Genomic DNA, 21,135 nt, shown 5'->3' with positions numbered 1-21,135 from the left:
GTTCTCATCTCCTGTAACTCTCCATTTTAGTTACTGTTCAATGTCTGTTCTCCCCAGACATGAGAGTGCCTAATATTTCCTGAGCACTTCTATGTGCTAGGTGGATTTACATAGATTATCTTATTTTAATCATCACCAACCACCTTAGTTTCTGTTATCACCCCAGTTTTACAGATGAAACTAAACTAAACCACAGAGAAACTGAAGGACACACGACTAACTGGGGTGAATTATGGCTAAAACTCAGACAGCCTGCATTCAGAGCCTATGTTGTATCTGTGATCATTATTGCTTCAGCAGATCCGTAAGCCCCAGTAAGAGGCCATGCTGTGCATCTTTAGAGCCTAACGAGAAATTGGCATATAATCATTAGAAGAGGCCTGGCACATGGAAGTGCTCAGATATTTAACATGTTTCAACACATGGAATGGCATACAGGTTATTCGAGTCTTACACTGACCCACCTCTCCAGTCTCTTCTGTACGTTTGCTTTTCTTCTTCTCTTCTTTCTTCTTTCCCTTTCTCCTCTTCTTCTCTTCCTCCTCCTCCTCTTCCTCTTTATGGTTCTCCCCTTTATGTGCCAGTTAACTCTGTCATTACTCACACATCCACTTCTTTGGGCATTCACCCTCACTCATTTACTGAACTATTAAAAAGTGAGGGAGAGGATAGACACATGCTAGGATAGACACATGCTAAAGGAACAAAAAACAAAGGGGTCAGGAAGTTCTCCCAAGAAAATCTCTGTCATCTGAACATCAGAAGGGGGATTAGTATCTACTGTACATAAAGAACTAAAACCCTCAAATTCCAGAAATTAACAGACACTTCTCAAAATACAAAATGAAATGGCCACTCAATATATGAAAAGGTGTTCAGTAGTCTTCCCATGAAAAAAAAAAAGGAAATCAAATGGAATTGAAAGTCTCACTCTAACAGAATAATTATAGTTAAAAAACAAACAAACAAACCTAAAAACAAAAACAAAACAAAACCAAAACCTAACAATAAATGTTAGGAAGGATGAGGGGTAATAGGAGCCCTTATATATTGCTAATAAGAGTGTATATTTATCCAATCACTATAAAAATCAGTATGCATGTCCTTTAAAATGCTGAAAAGAACTACACCATGATCTATATACATCACTTCTGGGAATATAACCAAAAGAATATATGACAGAGTATACAACAGAGACACTTGTACAACCATGTTTATTATAGCAGTATTCACAATAGTTGAGTTACAGAATCAGCCTAGGATAAAGAAGATATTGTACATATACATAATAGGGGATCTAGTCTACCATGAAAAAGAATGAAATTACACCACTGGCAGGAAAATGGATGGAACTAGAAATCATAATTAAGTAATAATTAAGCCAGACTCGGAAAGACAAACAGTACACTTTCTCTCACATAAGAAGAGCAGGGTGGAGGTGAATACAATATAAGCACATGATATGCTTAATAGAAAGTGGTTTTTATGAGACCTACCATTAGGTACAATGAATATATACTCATCTTGAAAAATTCTCCCAAGAGCAGTTATGAGAACTGATGGTTCATCTTCTGGATTCTGGCCATCCCCCATGGTAAGTTCCTGTTCTCAGGACTCTCTAATATACCTTCACTGTCCACCCACCCCACATCCAGCCCTGCCACCTTATATTGCATGTCTTTACATAATGACATCGCCCTTCAGAGTCTGAGATCGGCTTTCTGCTTTGTGTATCAGTCTCAACATAGTTGGTTCTCGGTAGGAAGGAGACAACCAATAAAGAGCCAAAGAATAAAATAATGGCTTATTTTGAGAAAATACTTTAATTCATTGTATAATGCTATACCTGAAACAACAGAATTTAGGTTCCTGTTTACAGAATAAATATATTTTCCTTTACGTGTAAATAAGGAAGACCAAGGGTCATCTAGCACTCTTAGATGATTTTATTTTAAACATGGCTATATAACATGTTTTAAAATGTATATAGACTTACAGACACATGCTCACAAATGCTTTTGGCAGTTTCACGAACTGAGCTTAAGAAAATAAGAATTCATGCCCTCAAGCATGTTTTTTTGTAGCCTCTTCACATTGGAAAATACTGCCTGATATAATGCTGGTATATTTCTGAAAGAAAAAAAAATCCATCAATTATTTTATCCATGGACTTACTCTAGCAACAGCCCCCAGTCTTGGGCTACTCCTATACTTCACAGGTGTGTAGAAAATACATCACCTATACAGTTTGGACTGACATCAAAGCACACTTCTGTTTTTATTACTTACTTGAGTGTGCCTGTGCCATTTGAAAGGAGTCTTTGAAAACTGTGATGAGATGCAAGCTTACACCAATGTCCTTCTCTATAGTCTTGACACTTCAGTTGGGGAAGGAGTAGGTAAAGGTACCTTCTTATGCTGCCCCTGTTGGAATATGTAACGTTGAGATGCCTCCTTTCCTCAGTGAAGATTCCTCACGTAAGGTTAGACTGGGTAAATAATGTGGTTTTTTTTTTTTTTTCTGTCAGTAGTAAATGTTTTTTGGCTTTAGACCACATGGATGGTATGTCATGGGTGACAGTAGTCAAACAATATGTAAAAAATCAAGCATTGCCATTTTCCAATAACATTTTATTCATAAAAATAAGCAGTGTGCCAAAGTTGTCCAAAGGGTCATAGCTAGAATCCACAGCTAGTGGGATTTTAGAATCCTTGTTAGTTTTTTTTCTCTACTGTGCTACTCAGTTTCTGTGATTACATGTAGGCTCAGGGTTTTGGGGGCAGCAGCAGAAGATGGGAGCATCTTTTAAAGATTCATTGTGAGATTACTATATTTGACTTATCTTCTCACTTGGAATCTTTTTACTTTTTAGCATAATGCCCCTATTATATTTAGCAATTAGAATGTCGTCACAAGTAAAATGTAAAACCATTATTCCCTGAAAAGAGAAGAGGCTTGCAGCATGAAATAATGCCTGCAAGGAGTGTGGGTGATAATTTACTCATGTAATCATTTCTATTTCAGTTCTATTGGCAAGTATTTCTGGAGATGGCTCACACAGCATGGGGATCTTCAAGATGTATGTATCATAATTAACCTTTTTACGTACCCTGGTAGAATTAACCAATTGTTTTCCCTTCTTTAGCAGTTTTAACTTTACTTATATTCTGTGAAAATTACCTCAGTTGAAGGAAATAATTATAACGAAAAACCCCTTTTACTTGAATTTTAAACAAAATATGCAGATTCTTCCTTTTATTTTTATTTTTTGGATAAGTTCTGGACATCGACTTAGAGATGGTAATTTTTTTTCTCTCCTGCACAGGGGATTAAGCAGCTACTTCATGCTTTTGTGCTGTAGAGGTCAGTGACTCGGGGTGTGGTCTCTGGACTGGCGCAGTAGCAGCAGCGCCAGTAGCACCTGGAGATTTGTTTTGTTCCATAGGTGCTGAGTTAAATTTATTCCATGTGTTCTGATTGATAGACATGGATCCTAGGACTCACAATTTCTTAACAAGCTTCCCAGGTGACTCTGATGCTTAGTAAGTTTTGGGAACCACTTGTATAGGTTATTACCACTTTTTAAAAACCCAAGTTAAGGGGAAAACATTCACCCTCCACCGTGCAAACACTAGAATGGGCCTAGAGCTGACACATTAAGAAAGGCTATCAGCCTCTAGCTGTATTACTAGAAAAAAAAAAAAAAAAAAAAAAAAAAAAAAAAAAAAAAAGCCTGAGCAAGAAAACCAACTGAAAAGAAACAAGACTAGGTAGAACTGGAAAACCACAGAAGATCTTCTTCGGAGAAGTAGTTAAGTCCAGGTAAGACAAGGGGTCAGCAATCAACCCCCATGTAGATGGATGGGAACTCCATGAGTTGACAAGAACACAAAGAACACAGGAATGAAGATGGTACTTTCCCCAGATGTAAAGTGATCATGACTTTGGAGTGAAAAACAAAACAGAAGAGAAATGGCTCCCTTAAAAAATCATAAAACAGTCAAAAGTTGGGAGACAGAATAGAAAGATTACAGAAAAGGGAAAGAAAGAGAGAGAACTTTTTTTTTCCAGAGCTGAGGACCAAACCCAGGACCTTATGCTTGCTAGGCAAGCCGTCTATCACTGAACTAAATCCCCAGCCCCAAGAGAGAACTTTTGAAACCCTCCAGCCATCAAATGCCAGGCTCAGCTTTGATTTAGAGGCACAGTTTTTTACTCCTCTCTTCCAATTATTACAACTACTCAGCCGTCCAACTGCAGCCAAAACTTTCTCTTCCCTTAGATGCTTGTAACTGTCAAAGCTCCTGGCAGACAGTGTTAGAGTGTTTGTGACCACGCCCATTCATATGCTGAAATCCTGCCATCACTCAACGAATGGTCTTTGGAGTGGGACCTTTGGGAGGTAATAAGGAAATGAAGATGGAGCTTTTGGGAATGGGATTATTGCTCTAATATGAGAGACCCCAGGGAACTCCCTTGAGGACACAGAGAGACATGGTCATCCATGAACCAGAAAATGGCTCCAATAGGACACTGAATCTGCTATTTCTTGGTCATGGACTTCGTCTCCAGAACTTTGTGACAAATTTGTAGTGGTTCCAAGACATCCAGTTTTAGTGTTAAGTTATAGTGACTTAATATTAAGTTATAGTAACTTGAATGAAGCATGACAGCAGTATCAACATATTCCTAGTATTACGACAACTGGATTATTTTTCTAGTTCTGGGACACAGTGTTAATCTTAGAGTCTCATCAGAAAATCTAGATTCATAAGGAAACCCACAAAAGGATAAATTTCTACTAAAAACTAACAGCAAATAGATCACAATGGTAATTTTGGAGTTTGATGACCGTTTAGAAGAGGGATTTCCACAGTTTAGTGTAATGATATAGTACTCATTTTTTTTAAAGTCACTCAATATAAAATGCTACAAAGAAGAAAATAATTTCTCAGAGGAAAGAGTGCTTACATTTTGTAAACATTAATCATACAATTAAAAGTACACTCAGGAGGGATCCTATGGTATGTACTACTTATTATAACATAATTTATATTTGGGAGTAAATGTGGGTTTTCAGGAAATGTTGCAAATGCAGAAGTATTTTACATATACTCCATTCAGCTTCCTCTATTATTAACATTTCGTAATATAATAAAATAGAATTTTACAACAAAGGTATTTGTTAAGAAGCACATATGACAATATATAAGAAGAGATTGATTATACAGAATTGCCTCACAGCATTAAGCCAACCTAAAACTCTCAAGGGTTGCAGCCAACAGAGAAGCTAATGTTTTGATCAAAACATCACAGTTTAAGGCAGTCAAGCAGCTAAAATCCCTTGTACTTAACCTTTTGTTTCACTCATGTCTTCAGTTGGCTGGATGAGGTCCACCCACATTAGGGAAGCCAATCTGTTGTACTCAGTCTACTCATTAAAGTATGGATCGCATCAAGAAGTGTCCTGAGAGACACATGGGAGAGTGTTCAATTAAATGTCTAGCTACCTTGTGGCTTCATCAAGTTGTCACATAAAATCAATCATCACAGGTATCCATGCTACTGTTGATCTATTAGTTTAATGTAATATTCAGCTTGCCAGATCAGATTGTCAACGACACCCTTCCCTTGAAATGCTCACAGCAAGACGACGTTTCTCCAGATGTCCCTCACTTCCGTCTCCATCAGTTCAGCTAGGTAGCTGGACACTTTCCACGAATCAGCTGTGCTTGAACTCAGACATTTTCAAATTAGATAATGTAGCTATATGTTATAAAAACCTGATAAAATACAAACACAAGAAGGAGCAATCTTACTGAATATAAAATAGGATGAATATGCTAAAAAAGCTAGATACAAAGTATATAAACATTTGCTTTCAGGTAGGTTTGGGCAAGACAATGATAAAACACGAGGGTTTGGAATGCATGATTCTCAACAAGCATCTTTCAGCTCTTCTTTCACTTTAAAGAGAACTGAACCTGGAAATCCTAGAGAGGGCATCACCGCTACGGTCCATGCCAAACTGAGGGCCTTGGGAGCTCAGGTGCCCGTTCTGGTAGAAAAAGCTATGAACCCCAAACTGAAAAACTGGGAAATGGCAAAGAGCAATGCACATAGCTTACACTGAGATACAATTCCATTAGAGAAGACAAGAATGTTCTGGATGGTTGTACAATCATGTGGATCGCATGTAAGCCACAGAGCTGTATGCCTAAAATGGTTAAAAATATTATTATATGCATGTCATTATAATTAGAGACACATTCATGACTGGGTATACTTTTTAACTTCCTCGTTTCTATAAATATGTTATTAACAAAAATGGCTGCATCCAAAAAGGCTTATATTGTCTTAAACTTACTGTTACTTGGTCCTGTTATAGAACAGAACTCAACATGAAACCAGACGGCTGTCAGGTAAGTCACTCCCTTCTGAATGTTTTAAACCAAAGCACTTTGATTTTCTCACATTTTTCTAAATTTAAGAGAAAAACATGTGGTTAGAGCAGAGGCTCTGAACCAAATCTGTGCCTGTTCTCCAGGTGCATTAAGAAATTGGCATGTGTGTGTCCAGTACGGCATAGAGATTTCCAGTGATGCAGATACCAACTCCCCCATAAAAAGCAAGCCCACCCACTGATAGACACAGACACTCAGCTAAAACCCCAAACTAAAGCCTGGAGAAGTTAGTTATTTCATATCAAATGTTGGGTTTTCCATAACTCATTTTTTCCTTGTCTTTTTTTAGTATACCTGTTGCCAACGTTGTTGCGAAAGATGGATTGGGTTGGTGAAAGAATCCACCCTTTGGTTTTGGGGTAGAAAGAAAACAAGTTTATCTAGTACACTGTAAAGAAAGCAGAAGGCATTGAAGGAGCAGGACTGTGAATGGCAGCGAGTGCGCAAGGGTGCCTTTTTGGTTGGGTTCTCTTCTATTTGCACAAGCTGTTGGGTGTGATTCCTGGGCACACACTTCCCACCGTGCCAAGGAAGGCGGCTCTGTAGTTAGGCTGCATCTGAATGCCATCCCCAGTGCCATCATGGTTTTCTACTTTTCTGCTGTTTGGGTGGAATTGAGGTATGCTTTGTCTATTGATGGAGTAGGGGATGGGGACTGGGAGTGTTAGTTGTTCTTTGAATGAGTCTTGCTTTGAAGAACTCATTCCATTTGCTGGTCCTTCAAGGATAGCATCCTTCCATAGAAGTAGGCATTAAGCTTATTTTAAAAATTCTGCTTCTAGCATAAGGAATACTAGGAATTTAATCCTTAATACAAAAAAAATGTGCTTAATTTTGCACAATATTGGTTTCTGTACCCAATATGAAAAGACATAACTTCATTTTCTTTTACTTCTTCCTTTACCTTCAGGTCTGTGAATAACAATAGTCCCCATAGGCTCACATATGCTTAGTTACCAGGGAGTGGAACTCTTTGAAAGGATTAGAAGGATTAGGAGGTATAGCCTTGTTGAAGGAAGTGTGTCACTGGGGGTGGCTTTCAATTTCAAAAGCCCATGCCAAGCCCAGAGTCTCCCTCTCCTCCCTCCTTACCCTCTCCTGCCCCCTCCATCTGCCTACAGATCAGGGTGTAGAACTTTCAGCTACATCTCTAACATCATTTCTGCCTGTGTGTCCCCATGCTCCCCTGCCATGAAGATAATGGAATAACCTCTAAGACTTCGTGCCCGCCCCCATTTAAATGCTTTCTTTCATATGAGTTGCTTTGGTCATGGAATTTCCTCACAGCAACAGAACAGTGACTAAAACAAGTTCCTTTATTTTTTTATGTTTTTATTTTATTTTTTTATTAGTTATTCCCTATATTCTACAGTTTCAAATATTGACATCTGGCCAGAACTCTGGTTCAGACACCATTCTCCATCCATTTTAGTAATTCAGCATTAACCAGAAGACATTTCCCTACCCTGGTTCAGACACCATTCTCCATCCATTTTAGTAATTCAGCATTAACCAGAAGACATTTCCCTACCCTGGTTTCTTTACTATTACACAATTTGGCAGCCTATTTTGTTATACATGAGTTTCCAATTATTTTTATTCCAAGAAAAGGTTATAGAATTCATTTTCTTTCATATTTAGTATCCACCTGATCCTAAAAGGGCTCAAAAATCAGCTTTCTGGTTGGTAATTCAGCCTAGTAAGAACTGCCCTAGAAGTTCTTTTCTCTCGTTGTACTTCTATGATTTTTCATTTGGGGATTATTTCCTTTTCTATTTACAACACAAATCTGCATGTAAGTGAGGGTGTGATTGTATACAAGGGCACTTACAAGTGCAGATGTGTATATATGGAGACCAGAGGGAAATCTCAGGCACTGTCTGCGTGGCCAGTGGATCTCAGGGATCTTTCTGGGATTACAAGTATACATTATTACGCCCAGGTGGTTTTGTTTGTTTGTTTCTTAACGTGGATTCTGGAGTAAGCATTCAATGGCTGAGCTATTTGCTCATTCCTACAACATAAATCATCAGAATATAGAAATTGAATTCTATGAAAATTCCATCTATAAAATTATATGGGCTTCTTCTTAGAAGAAGATTGTAAATTCAACTGCTATAGGAGTATTTGAGTTTTAAAAAATTCTTAAATGAATTTTGTTAAGTTTTATTTTCCTAAAAATTAGTTTGTCTAGATTTTGAAATGCATTGGAATAAAACTGTTCATCTCATTCGGTTTTCAATTGCTGCTATGGTGAGTATGCACCTTTTAAGGATTTGTACCTTTTGTATGATTTTCAACCAGCTTGATAAAGAATAGTTTATTCTATTAGTGCTTCAAAAAGTGACCTTTTCTTTTTATTGGTCTTCCTGTTATAGTTTTGTTTTCCACTTGTAGAATTGTGTTTACTTCATTGTATCTCTGCCTTTATTTCCGTGATTATGTTCTATAAATATTGAGGATGGGCATTTAGTTCAGTTTTTTCTATTTGTTTTTTTTTTTGTTTGTTTGTTTGTTTGTTTGGTTTTGGTTTTGCAAAGCTCTAGCTGTCCTAGAATTCACCCTGTAGATAAGGCTGGCATCAAATTCACAGAGATTCTTTGCCTCCCGAGTGCTAGGGTTAAAGGTGTGCTCCACCACTATCTGGCTTCCTTTGGTTCAGTTTTAAAGCTTTTATTAATGTAAGGATTTACAGACAATGATGTTCCATGAAAATACTGTTTTTGATATGTGTGATGGTTAGTTTTATCAACTTGACAAATCCAGAACTCCCTGGGAAGAGAGTCTCAATTAAAGACAGTCTATGTCAGGTTGGCCTGTGGTCATGTCTTGATCACCTTACTATGAGACTGATTTGACAGAGCCTGGTGTTTACCATGCTAAGCCTCCATTTCTCTCTGCTCTTGACCGTGCTGTAACAAGCTGCTCCAATCTGCTGCCTTTACTTCTCCAAAATAGTGATCTATAACCTTGAACTGAGTGCTAAAATAAATACTTTAATTTTCAGAATATTTTATCTCATCAACAAAAAGGAAACTAGTATATCATGCTACATCTTTTATCATATATATGTTTTTGAGACAGGGTTCTTTTGTGTAACAGCCCTGGCTTTCTTGGAACTCTTTCTCTGTAGACTGTGCTGGCCTTGAAGTCAGATTCCGCCTGTCTCTGCCTCCCAAGTGTTGGAATTAAAGACTGTACTACCAACTCCCATTTTAATCATTTAAAGATACTATGATTTCTTAATCTATACTTTAAAGAAAAAAATTCTTTCCAAACAGTTGACTTTTTTTTTCTCCTTTAATTGCCATCAGAAGAAACCACCCCTGTGCCACGCTTGTGGAAGTGCTTTGATGAACTCATCTGGTGTCTAACTGAAGATGCCTTTCTTTGCTTTCATGCTTGACAGGCTGTAGCTATCCGCTCTCAGACTTACAGAATCTTGTTGCCTTCCATTCTATGTTCTCACTACTGAGCAGTTTGCAGCCTATGAAGTGATTATTTCCTTGTGTGTGATCTTCTTTCTGTTTTAAAAACTGCTTCTGTTTTTCTCTAGACCTTATATTTAATACCTAGATACTGTTCTTTTATTTACAATTCTTGGACATTCTATACTCTGAAAAATAGATTCATAACTTAAGCATTTGGGGGAGAAGTTTGGCTATCCTCACTTTCTGATGAGCTTTATTCCCTGTGTTATCAGACATAGGTCAGAACTTCTCATTTTCTCCTCAATATTTTAAACTATTCTAATGTTTTCTAGATACTATTTTTTTAAAAAACGAAATTATATTTTGGCAAATTTGTTATTACTCTCCAGGTTATTGCTTTCTCTCTTCACAGCTATGTTTCACAGATTCGCTGTTACTTACACATTTGCTCTTAGGGCAGTCTACTACATGTGATTGCTTGGTCACTCCTGATAGTCTTCTGTCGCTTGCTCTCTATCTTGCTTTTAAACATTTCTCCAAGTATTTCAGAAGCAGCTCTTCTAGCTGTGAGTGTGCTAATACAGATGGCTTACTTTCTCATGTGCTTATTGGCCTTTATTGTGACCTATCATTTGCCTAATTACGTGTGTGGAATATAGCAAGCTAGCGTGCAAGTGGTTTTCTATGGGGAATTTATGCTAGTTGCCAGGAAGACCATCAACCTGGGGCTATGGGAGCTCTCTCTGAGGATCTTGGCTTTATGCCAAATGTCAGTGTCAGTTCCCTTTTCTTGCTGCTGAGTCTGGGGTCAGTCTCCACATTGCAATTCAGAGTACTCCTTTTGGCATCTCTGCGGTGTAATGACACAGCTTCTCTCTTTTGCCCTTTGCTCAGCCCACTCACCTGTTCAAGCCTCCAAAGTCTAACACTGACCCTAGCTGTTCCTACTTCCTTCTTTAGTTTAGGCAGATGACTGGCCTTTGAGATGATTTACCCACCTCCGGGAAGTCTAGGATCCAATTAAGATGGTTTATTCTGGATTTAATCTCTAATTAGTTTTCAACAAACAGGGTCTTGTCTGCCATTGCTTTAGGAAGCAGGAGTTCAATGCTTAATCTCTGGAGCTCCACAGATAAAACACATGCTCTAACATCAGCACCTAGCATGCTGTCATGACCTAAAGGATCAAGTCTCTACATTTTTATAGTTTCAATTTTATTATCTTTCCATTGAGTGAACTTAGGAGGAAAATTATAACTTACATGAATGTCCTGGTAAGAAAGCAAGTAAGATTTCTTAGGACCAGTAGATAAAGTGTTAAAATTAAATTGATAAAACTTAAACTTCATCTTACACACACATACACACACACACTCACACACAGAGTTTTCTTTTGGAGATCAAAGTTTGCAAAAGTTCTTTTACAACAACTTGGCCATAAATATCTCTTTTTGAAAATTTCAAAAATAGTTTTTAAAGCAAGATAGATGTTCAAGGACATTTTGGTGTCTTATTGGTATACTTATTTTGGTATACTTATTTCCATGTTAATGTATGAAATGGAAAAGATAACACACTTGTTTTTTCTTTTTGCTTTGACTTTTGTCACCCACTCAGCTTTTGATACCTACCCACCTAATAAACATTAGCTGTTTCTCCAGAAATGCCCGGTTTGAGGCTCTACTTCTCAAAAGCAAACATTGACTGTTTCTGCCAGATGAAGCCAGAGTTTGAATACAGTTGTGCCTGGAGACTTTTTGAGTAAACTTTAAAACATCGGTATCGCTAAGGTCTTTTACGCCATGAGCTGCATGTGCTCTTACCAGGAGCAGTGAATTTACCTGTGAAGTTTTGTATCGTGTATGTTTGTATGTTTATGTACATACTCATGTGTGAATCCAAGTGTGCTACAGTACATGTGTGGACAAAGAAAAATTTTGGGTGTTGGTCCTCAACTCGCATCTTGTTTGAGCTAAGGCCTCTTTGTTGTTCACAGGGATTGTGAACAACAAGCTGTGTGTTGTGTTCTTGGAAGCCTGTGAGCTTCCAAAGAGCCTCCTGTCTCCACCTCCCATGTCTCCACCAAAGCACTAGCTTTACAGATGTGCTACAGCACCCGTCTCCACAGGGGTTCTGGGGAGTCAAACTCAGGTCTGGGTTGTAGCAAGTTCTAAGCCCCCACTGAGCCATCTCTCCATCCCTATTGATAACTGTCAGCAGTCAGGGCTAAGGGTGAAGTATGGAGTAGCAGAGCCCATGTCATCCCTTAAAAGCTAGGAGACAGGAGGGCACCAGTGAAGGCAGTTCTAACAGTCAGGTCCGTATAATAGTATTTTTCAAGCCATCTTCCAATTTTTCAGAAAGTGATTGTTCAGGGCTTGTTTAGGATATTAGTTTATTTTTTTTCTTTTAAATTTTAAGTGTCCACATTATAATGTGAGACATCATAGAAAATGAGTAATTTAAATTATGCCTACTTTCAAATCTACTATGAAGTTGAAGATTGGAATTACCAATCTATTTTACTATTCCTACATGATCCCTGAATTTCCAAAACCCAACCCCAGGGGCTTGTCTCTGTACCTGCCCACAGCTGCTGACCTTGAGGGCTGCAGGCTCCCCTCCACTCCCCCCATCAATAGAAACATCTGCATTTCAGACCGTCTGCACTACCGCTGTTGTTTCAATAGCACTGCTAACTTCACTCTTTGGGGAAAGTGGACAAATTCGAGTGACTCCACAATGCTTCCAACTTAGAAGAATTTCTAATTGCTTTGGGACATGGTCTCCTAAGGCATCTGAAGTCGAGACCAAGAGACAGGTTTCTACACGTGGAGCCAAGGGGAAGCTTCAGGTGACAGATGTCATTTCTCTCGAGACTCAGATATACATTATTTTGGTGTCTGTACTGGTGAACACCCTCAAAGTGAAACATTCATTTCCCCTTTAGATTAGGTTGGATGCTCTTTCTAAAGCTGAAGTTTTCCACACCACACCACCCTAGAAACACTCTTCCTAGAACGAAGGAAAACATCACATGGTTATATCCAAGAGCGCATAAAAACAGATAGGAAGAGTCATTGTCTCCTATGCTTTTCTTTTTAGTTCTTTTTGTGTGTGGTTTGTATGCTTGTGTGGATATGTGTCTGTGCATGTCTGTGTGTGTACAAAGGTCAGTCTTGGGTGTCGTGCCTCAGAAGCTGTCTACCTTGTTTTTGAAACAGGCCTCTTGCTGGCCTGGGGCTTTCTGAATAAGCAAGGCAGACAGAGCAGCAAGCCCCAGAGCCCTGCCAAGAGCTGAGATTATAAGTGCATACCACCACATCCGGCTTCTAAAACTCGGGTTCTGTGGATCAAAATCCTCTTGCTTCAAGGCTTAGCTATCTCCCAGACACTTCCTTGTTAACATTCTTAGTGATAATCTTTATTTAAAGAAGAAAGAAAAGAGTAGGGAAAGAGGTATTTAGTATGTATGAAAAGGAAAGTTAAGTGGTTTATTTGGGGGAGGAAGCATGAACTTCTTTTTAAAGCTTCTAAAAACAGACAAACAACAACAACAAACCCAAAAGTTCTACACACTCCTAAAAATCTTCCAATTACATAAAGCTTTCTAACTGGAGGCAACGCCTTGGGATATTAAACCCATTTTGCATTAGATGGACGTCAAGCCTGTCCATTTGCATCTATTACTCCAAATAAGGCCTGCTATAGAATGGCAGGGACAAAAGGCCTTTCTTGATCTGTCCAGCTGCCTCCCACTCCTGCCAGAGCATCTCTGGGCTGAGGCTAGAGTCTAAGAGGCAAGCCAGATGAGCATGAAATCAACCACAGCTTTGGCCTCCCAATGTTCCCTGCCCAGCTATTCTATCGGGACTTCCAGTTCTGAGCATGGCTGTCCAAGTTCCTCTCAGCTGGCTTTGCACATGAGGCAGCCTGGGAAAGGACCCTCCAAACTGAGAAACCAGCAAGGTCAGCTTCCTCAGCACACATAGGACAACCTTGTGGGGAATTTGCTGTCCCTGAGGAAGGATTACAAAGAGAAGTTTATCATGCCTTTGCAAGGTGTGTTGAAAACCAGCAACAAGTCATTAAATCCCTCTGGTGATAAAATGCACCGTAACTGGGTGTGGTGGTACATGTGTGTAATCCCAGCACTTGAGAGACGGAGGCAGAAGGATCCTTAGATGCTCTAGACCAGCTTTTCTATACACTGAATTCTAGGCCAGTTGGGCTCCTATACACCGTGGATAATGATTTCATATTTCTAGTTTACTACCTACCCTCGTCCCCAAAAGGACAGATAATGTAGACAGTGAGTTTGAACCCTGAATCTAAGCAAATTAAGTCCTAGAACATTTTTTGTTTGGGACCATTTTTCCTCAATTACATCATCTCAGGCCTCACCGTGCCTTAGAATGAAGAGATGAAGTTTAAAGAACAAAATGAACCAGATATTTCAAAGTGCAAGAAATACTTGAACACAACCACGCAAACCCCAGGAAACCATAATTAACAGTTTCCTGTAAAGGATGGAGGGTGGCTAGTCGAGCTATGAAATGAGCAATGTGGTGTGCAGAGAGGCTAGCTGGGCTATTAAATCCATGTGGTGTGCAGAGAAGGCTGTAAGGGGGATTTATTGTTGGCAGGAGAGCTTTAGCCTGGCATTTCACAACTTTAGAGCTTTTAACTTTATATTCAGACAATTCCATTCCTACAGTTAAACAAAGCTGACATATGATAAAATCAATACTACTGAAGGTAAGGAGGGCAGGCGCAAATGAATTTAGTTGATGGGAAGAGAACTGTTTGAGAAGATTTATATCTGCGTGAATATATGATGTTTCTGAGAAGACGGGTAAAGAGCATTGAGATATCCACGTCGAATAATCAGCAGCTGCAATAGCTTCAAGTCAAACACTTGTTTCTGGGTCACATCTGAGTGAGGGTGGGATTTGGTACAACAGCTGAGGGGACAAAAATCCCATGCTTAGCTTTGAACATTGTGTAAAATGGTCTCATGATTCTTTATGTGCTTGAATTATCAGCAGTACCCAGTCTAGAACGTGTTTCTTTCTAGCAAATTGTTGTAGTGATTTTTAAACCACAGCCATCACTAAGGAAGCGACAACTGTATTTTGTGAGCCATTTAAGCCAGAAATAGAAAATAAAGCTAAGGAGAACTGTCCTGTACCTTCTTAACATTAATAACTCGCATGTGTTTTAAGAAGAGGAAAATATGTCAGAAACAGCCTATAGAAAGAATTATATATTCTCTTTCCCCACACCCAACTACAGCCTCAGTGCCTCAGAGAAATCTTAACTAAACAGTAAAGCCATTCTCAAGATAAGATTAGATACAATATTCAGTCTCAAAAATGATCTAGTTTCTACTTCTGTCCAGTCCACAATAGTAACCAAATTGTGTCTGAATAATTTATGTAAAACCAATAGACAAGAGGATTATGTGCCCCGGAGTGTAGCCAATTCTCATTTCAAACTAGCCACTTGAGACACCCAGAAGCAATGAGCATGTACTCTCTGAAGGACATCAACCAGTGTAACACTTAAGTAACATTTTAAATTGATGTACTTTGGAAAATGACAAAAAATGGTGGACTCCCCCCGCCCCGCCCATTTGCAATGTATATTGAGCCAAACAAAGAATTCCAAACAAGAGGGTACCATGGTCAGTTGATAAAATGTCCAGCTTCTCACTGAGATGGTTAATATACTCAAATTGATGGCCTCTAGAATGACTTAGAAGACAAACCGCTGGGCATGGCTTTGAGTGAGTTTCTAGATTGGGTTAAATGAGTCGGGAAGACTGAGCATAAAAATGGCTGGCACCACCCCCATGGGCTGGAGTTCTGGACCAAATAAGAGAAAGAGAAAGTGAGCTGACCAGCCGTGTGCTTCTCTGCTTTGTGGCTGAATATGCAGGGTTTGACGAGCTGCCTCCAGGTCTTGCAGTCATGCCTCTGCTGACATGATAAACTGTACCCTGAACTAGGGGCCAGAACAAACTCTTCCTTCCTTGCGCCATTGCTTGTATGAGGTATTTGGTTGTACTACTGAGGAGAGCAACAAGTATATTGCTGTGTTGTTAGGGACTCTATTGTGGTTTGTGTTATGTAAAATAGGTATTAAATAATGGATAGCTTTGATCTCTTCAAATAACCCCACAAGGTAAGAGGGACAAGAATCATCTTCCCAAGGAAGATTCTGACAAACAGGTTTTTTTTTTCCAGTGACTTTTTTTAAAATTTTTTTTATTAATTACACTTTATTAATTTTGTATCCCCCCATAAGCCTCTCCCTCCTTCCCTCCCAATCCCACCCTTCCTCCCATTTCGGCATGCATGCCCCTCCCCAAGTCCACTGATAGGGGAGGTTCTTCTCTCCTTTCTGATCTTAGTCTATCAGTTCTCATCAAAAGTGGCTGCATCCTCTTCTGTGGCCTGGTAGGGCTGCCCCCCCACTCAGGGGGAGGTGATCAAAGAGCAGGCCAATCAGATTATGTCAGAGGCAGTCCCTCTTCCCATTACTAGGTAACCCACCTGGACACCGACCTGCCATGGGCTACATCTGCTCAGGGGTTCCAGGTCATCTCCATAAATAGTCCTTGGTTGGAGTATGAGTCTCTGGGAAGTTCCCTGTGTTCAAATTTTCTTGTTCTGTTGCTCTCCTTGTGGAGACCCCGTCCTCTCCAGCTCCCACTATTTCCCACTTCCTACACAAAATTCCATTCACTCTGCCCGAGAGTTGGCCATCAGGCTCAGCATCTGCTTTGATAGTCTGCAGGGCAGAGGCTTTCAGAGGCCCTCTGTGGTATGTTCCTAGTTTGTTTCCTGATTTCTTCTTCTGGCTTTCAGAGGGCCTCTGTAGCAGGTTTCTAGGTTGTTTCCTATTTTCTTCTTCTGATGTCCATCCTCCCCACCCCTCAGGATGGGGATCGAAAACTCTAGCCAGGGTCCTCTCTCCTGCTCGGCCTCTCTAGATGCACAGATTCTGGTGGGTCCGTCCTACGTTGCATGTCTATATGAGTGAGCATATACCGTGTGTGTCTTTTTGCTTCTGGGACAACTTACTCAGGATGATCCTTTCCAGGTCCCACCATTTACCTGCAAATTTCATGATTTCCTTGTTTTTCATTGCTGAGTAGTATTCCATTGTATAGATGTACCACAATTTCTGCATCCATTCTTCAGTTGAGGGGCATCTGGGCTGTTTCTAGCTTCTGGCTATTACAAATAAAGCTGCTACAAACATGGTTGAGCAAATGTCCTTTTTGTGTACTTGAGCCTCTTTTGGGTATATGCCTAGGAGTGGTATGGCTGGATCTTGAGGAAGTGCTATTCCTAGTTGACGAACAGGTTTTAAGGGATTTGCTGTAAGTGGTGGGCAATAGGAGCTCTGAGAAGAGGTATCAGGGACAGGTCCAGTCTGGCTCTCTTCTAGAGAGACTATAAGCATCTGGTGCTTGACAAGAACCATGGCTTGGTTCAGGACAGGCCCAGTGAATTCTAGCCTAGTCTTCCAGGGAAACCTCTGACTGAAGAGTGACCTTTCAAATCACATAGATGTGGGCCATCCATTCATATACTGATGGCTTGAAATGAGAACAAAGTTGCTGTGCTAAATAGTATTTTCAGACATGAGTGCCAGTAGCTGCCATGCACTCTCTTATTGCTCTGCTCTCTGTTAAATAGTTGGATATAATATCTTCTTTAATTATCATTACTATAAAGTGAATATTATCTCCATTTTAAAGATTAGAAACTTTAGTCCCCACAAGATTACACGATTTGTCCAAAGACAAGGAACTGAATCTGGACCAACAATTCTTATGGTTTTGAAGGAGTTAAGGGGAGGAGTGGAGAGTGAATTTGATCAAGACACATTGTGTGCATTACAAAATTCTCAGTGAATTAATAAAATAGAATACTAACAATCTTATAGTTATTTTTCTTAGAATGCTTTCTACTCTATAACTATTGATAAGGAAAAGGATTTGAATGCTGTCTTTCTAGTCATATTTGTTTCCTAAAGGAAAACTTAGAGGGCGCTCCTCTTTTATATGAAAAGGGGTAGGTCTCCTATTGAAGACACATTCCCAGATGACAACAATGCACTTCAGTTGTGAAGAGAATGAAAGTAAATGGGCTGAGATGAATAGCCAAAGGGAAGCATCCAGTGAAAACCACAAAACCAGATGCAAAAGTAACTCACTGCTCAAATTCTATAATGCTCACGTCATCTCATTTTAAGAAAAACAAAACAAAACAAAACATTTCTTTTCTTTGTTTGAAACATTTCTGGCTCCTTTGGGCTCCTTAAGCTACAGAAGTGCATCTTGGCTTTCTTTACCACCCCACCCCCAAAGTTTTCATTTAAACAAGAGCCTTGCACTATATAACGTTTCGGTCAACAACAACACGCATTTGTCACAGTGGCCCTTCTCTAAGGGAGCTGAAAGTTTCCTGCTGCCCAGTGCCACTGAAGGGCTGTGCATACTTGCTGATGGCAGTGCTAGTGACGATAACTCCACCATGATGCGAGCCATAGCATGTGCAGCTAAGATGCAGAACACAATGCTTGATGGCAAAAAGCGGTCACTGGTTTACGTGTTTACCACATCGTACTTTCAATCATTATTTTAGTGTGCAAAAGTTAACTGTAAAACAGACACAGGCAAGTCCTTCGGGAGGGATTCTAGAAAAGGAGGTTGCTATCATTGAAGACAAGAAAACTTGTTCTTGCCAAAGGGAGAATGGGCATGTGGTCAATTTGAGGGCAATATCCATCACCCCACTGACCACAGAGTTACAGTGGCTGATCTGGCTGACTACGTAGTTCCCCCTTCTTCCCTCATCATTCCACACGCATTCCTTCCAAAGCTGCACATTTCATCAAAGGGGCTGACATTCGCCAATAGAGGAGGACTATCCTTAGGTCAAGTGTTGGGAGTGTTGGAGGAGGGTCTCCTTTCACTGTTTTCAAGATGCTGATTATAGTCCCCTGAGATCATGTCACTGCCCAGCCACAGGCATTGTTATGAATGTTGAACCATCTCCTGTACCCATGTGATGTTCCCCAGTTATCCCTGATTGGCTAATAAAGAGCCTGAAGACTGTGGCTGAGCAGAAGAGAGGTAGGTGGAGTCTAGGTTCCTGGGCTTGGGGTTGGGAGACTATGAGGCAGCAGGAGAGTAGTAGCAGAGGATGTAGCAGGAGGAGAGGAAGATGAAGCAGGAAGGGAGTCACCATGGGGTGGGCTGAACGGTGAGCATGCGGCCATAAGGACAGACTGATGGAGCAGAAGCCATCCAGGAGTCAGCAGATTGGCAAGCAATTGGCTTTAATGTGGGTTTCAAGGGTATTAGGATTAGAATCACTCAGAATCTTCCCAGCACAGTGCCTACAGCTTAATAATAAATCATAGTCCTTCTGTGTCAGTTATTTTGGAACTAGTAGGGTTAAAGAAAACCGTTGCTTTATTAATTAGTATTTTACAGTCAAGGGTAAACAAGTAGCAACACTCCCCTGATAGAACTTCTCCCAAAGCTCTCGTGATCCAGAAGGTCAAAGAAATTCATCTTTACCAGCCAGCAAATGAATATACAGTATTTGGTATAATCCCAGAATGGGATATTGATAACTACAAAAGGACAAAGTTCTCATTTGTGCTATAACATGGAGAAGTCTTAGGACATAAGGAAAAATAAGTAAAATAAGCTGAGGACCAAAGGACAAATAATGTTCCATTTCTATGAAATAGGTAAGAAAATTCAGAGAGCTAGTGAGTAGATTAGAAATGACCAGGGCTGGAAGTTGGAGCAAAGAAAAGAGGACTGTGGGAGGTTAGTTGGGTGCCCAAAAACACTGTAAATATGATTATACAATTATATTAAACTGTACATTTAAAGTTGTTAAATAGTAGGTTTTATGTTACTTATATTTTTGCTACAATTTTTTAAAAAATAACAAGACAAGGCCCCGGTATTAATCTAATTCTAAACTGGAATGTCTAGAATGTTAAGGAGTTATGTGTTCAATACAATGAGGAATCAAGGTATTATGGCTTTGGTTAGAGCTGTCTTCTCCATGGGTCTGTGCATATGTATATGAAATTCTCAAAGAATAAATTACAACCAATTATGCTTAGAATGAGCATAAATGGAAAAGTCTCCAAAAACAGAGGTTAGCTCGGAGTGCTCAACCTGAGAGTTGGCATTTTGAACTAGGTAAGTCTTTGTCTTCATGCGCTCTCCTATACCCACTGCATATGGGCAGCAGCATCCCTGGACTGTACCTACTGTGTGCCAGTTGTCACCACACTCCCTTCTGGTTGTGACAATCAAAAATGCTATCAGCCAAATGACTTCAGTGACAAAGATTCACCTCCAATTTGGGAACAGCGTTAGGTTTCCTGTGGTTTCAAAGCATCTTCTCCTAGCCATTCTCTGGTCAGCATGTGCCTTTGAACATAGTCTTGTAGCTTCCAAGAGCCACAGATAACTGAACTAAGTTAACACTGATTATGGGACATTCATAGGATGCCATAATAACTGTATTAGTCTAGGTTCTATTGTGTAACAGAACCCAGATAATGAAGAAAGATGATAGATAGATAGATAGATAGATAGATAGATAGATAGATAGATGGATAATGATAGATGATAGGTAGGGAGGTAGATAGATAGATAATGATAGACAATAGATACATACATAGATAGATAATGATAGATAGATAGATAGATAGATAGAGAGAGAGAGAGATAAAAAGTGAGTTTATTAGCTTAGATGATACAGTCTGGATAGTCCAACAATGATTGTTTCACAGCAGAGACCCCAAATCTGGAACTTGTCAGTCCACCGAGCTGTATGTTTCAACAGTTCTAGTCAGGCACTGAAGACCCAGAAGGATCTCATGTGAGCGAGGTATCACATCACAACCCCCTACCCCCAAACACATTTAAACAGGGAGTAGAAAGAAGTGGGAGAAAGGTGACGGCCCTTACTACTATCAGGAGAAAACCTGTTACTCTGAAGACTTTTCATTCACGCTAATAGAAGTCACCTGAGATCTATAAACTGATGTCAGGCAGTCATTGAGCACCTGCTGTACGAAGTATGCCGTACACAGTGTGCGTTATAATTACCAGCTTTCCCCTACAAATCTTATAATTTATTTAGAGTTGAGTTTTCTTCTGCAACGTCATCAGAAAACAAGTAGTAGA

General features: G+C 39.7%; 1 protein-coding gene across 3 annotated transcripts in view; it reads right to left on the bottom strand.

The window, feature by feature from the left end:
- Positions 1-1,198: 1,198 nt before the first annotated feature.
- Positions 1,199-21,135, bottom strand: part of Umad1 (UBAP1-MVB12-associated (UMA) domain containing 1) — a 197,885-nt gene continuing 177,948 nt past the window's right edge. The window contains exons 4-5 of one of the 3 annotated variants that reach the window (XR_009588276.1): positions 5,646-5,784; positions 1,199-2,424 (exon numbers count right to left, since the gene is read on the bottom strand). Coding sequence is in view for 1 of the 3 variants with exons in the window: in XM_060374135.1 (XP_060230118.1) it covers positions 5,755-5,784 (30 nt within the window). In the remaining 2 variants the exon portion in view is untranslated. Of the gene's footprint in view, positions 5,785-21,135 lie in introns of all 3 variants that reach the window. The other 2 variants (XR_009588277.1, XM_060374135.1) reach the window with 2 other exon arrangements.

This window comes from Meriones unguiculatus, chromosome 21, assembly GCF_030254825.1.
Source record: "Meriones unguiculatus strain TT.TT164.6M chromosome 21, Bangor_MerUng_6.1, whole genome shotgun sequence".
Taxonomy (NCBI): Eukaryota; Metazoa; Chordata; class Mammalia; order Rodentia; family Muridae; genus Meriones; species Meriones unguiculatus.
This window is presented reverse-complemented; position numbering and strand designations above follow the sequence as displayed.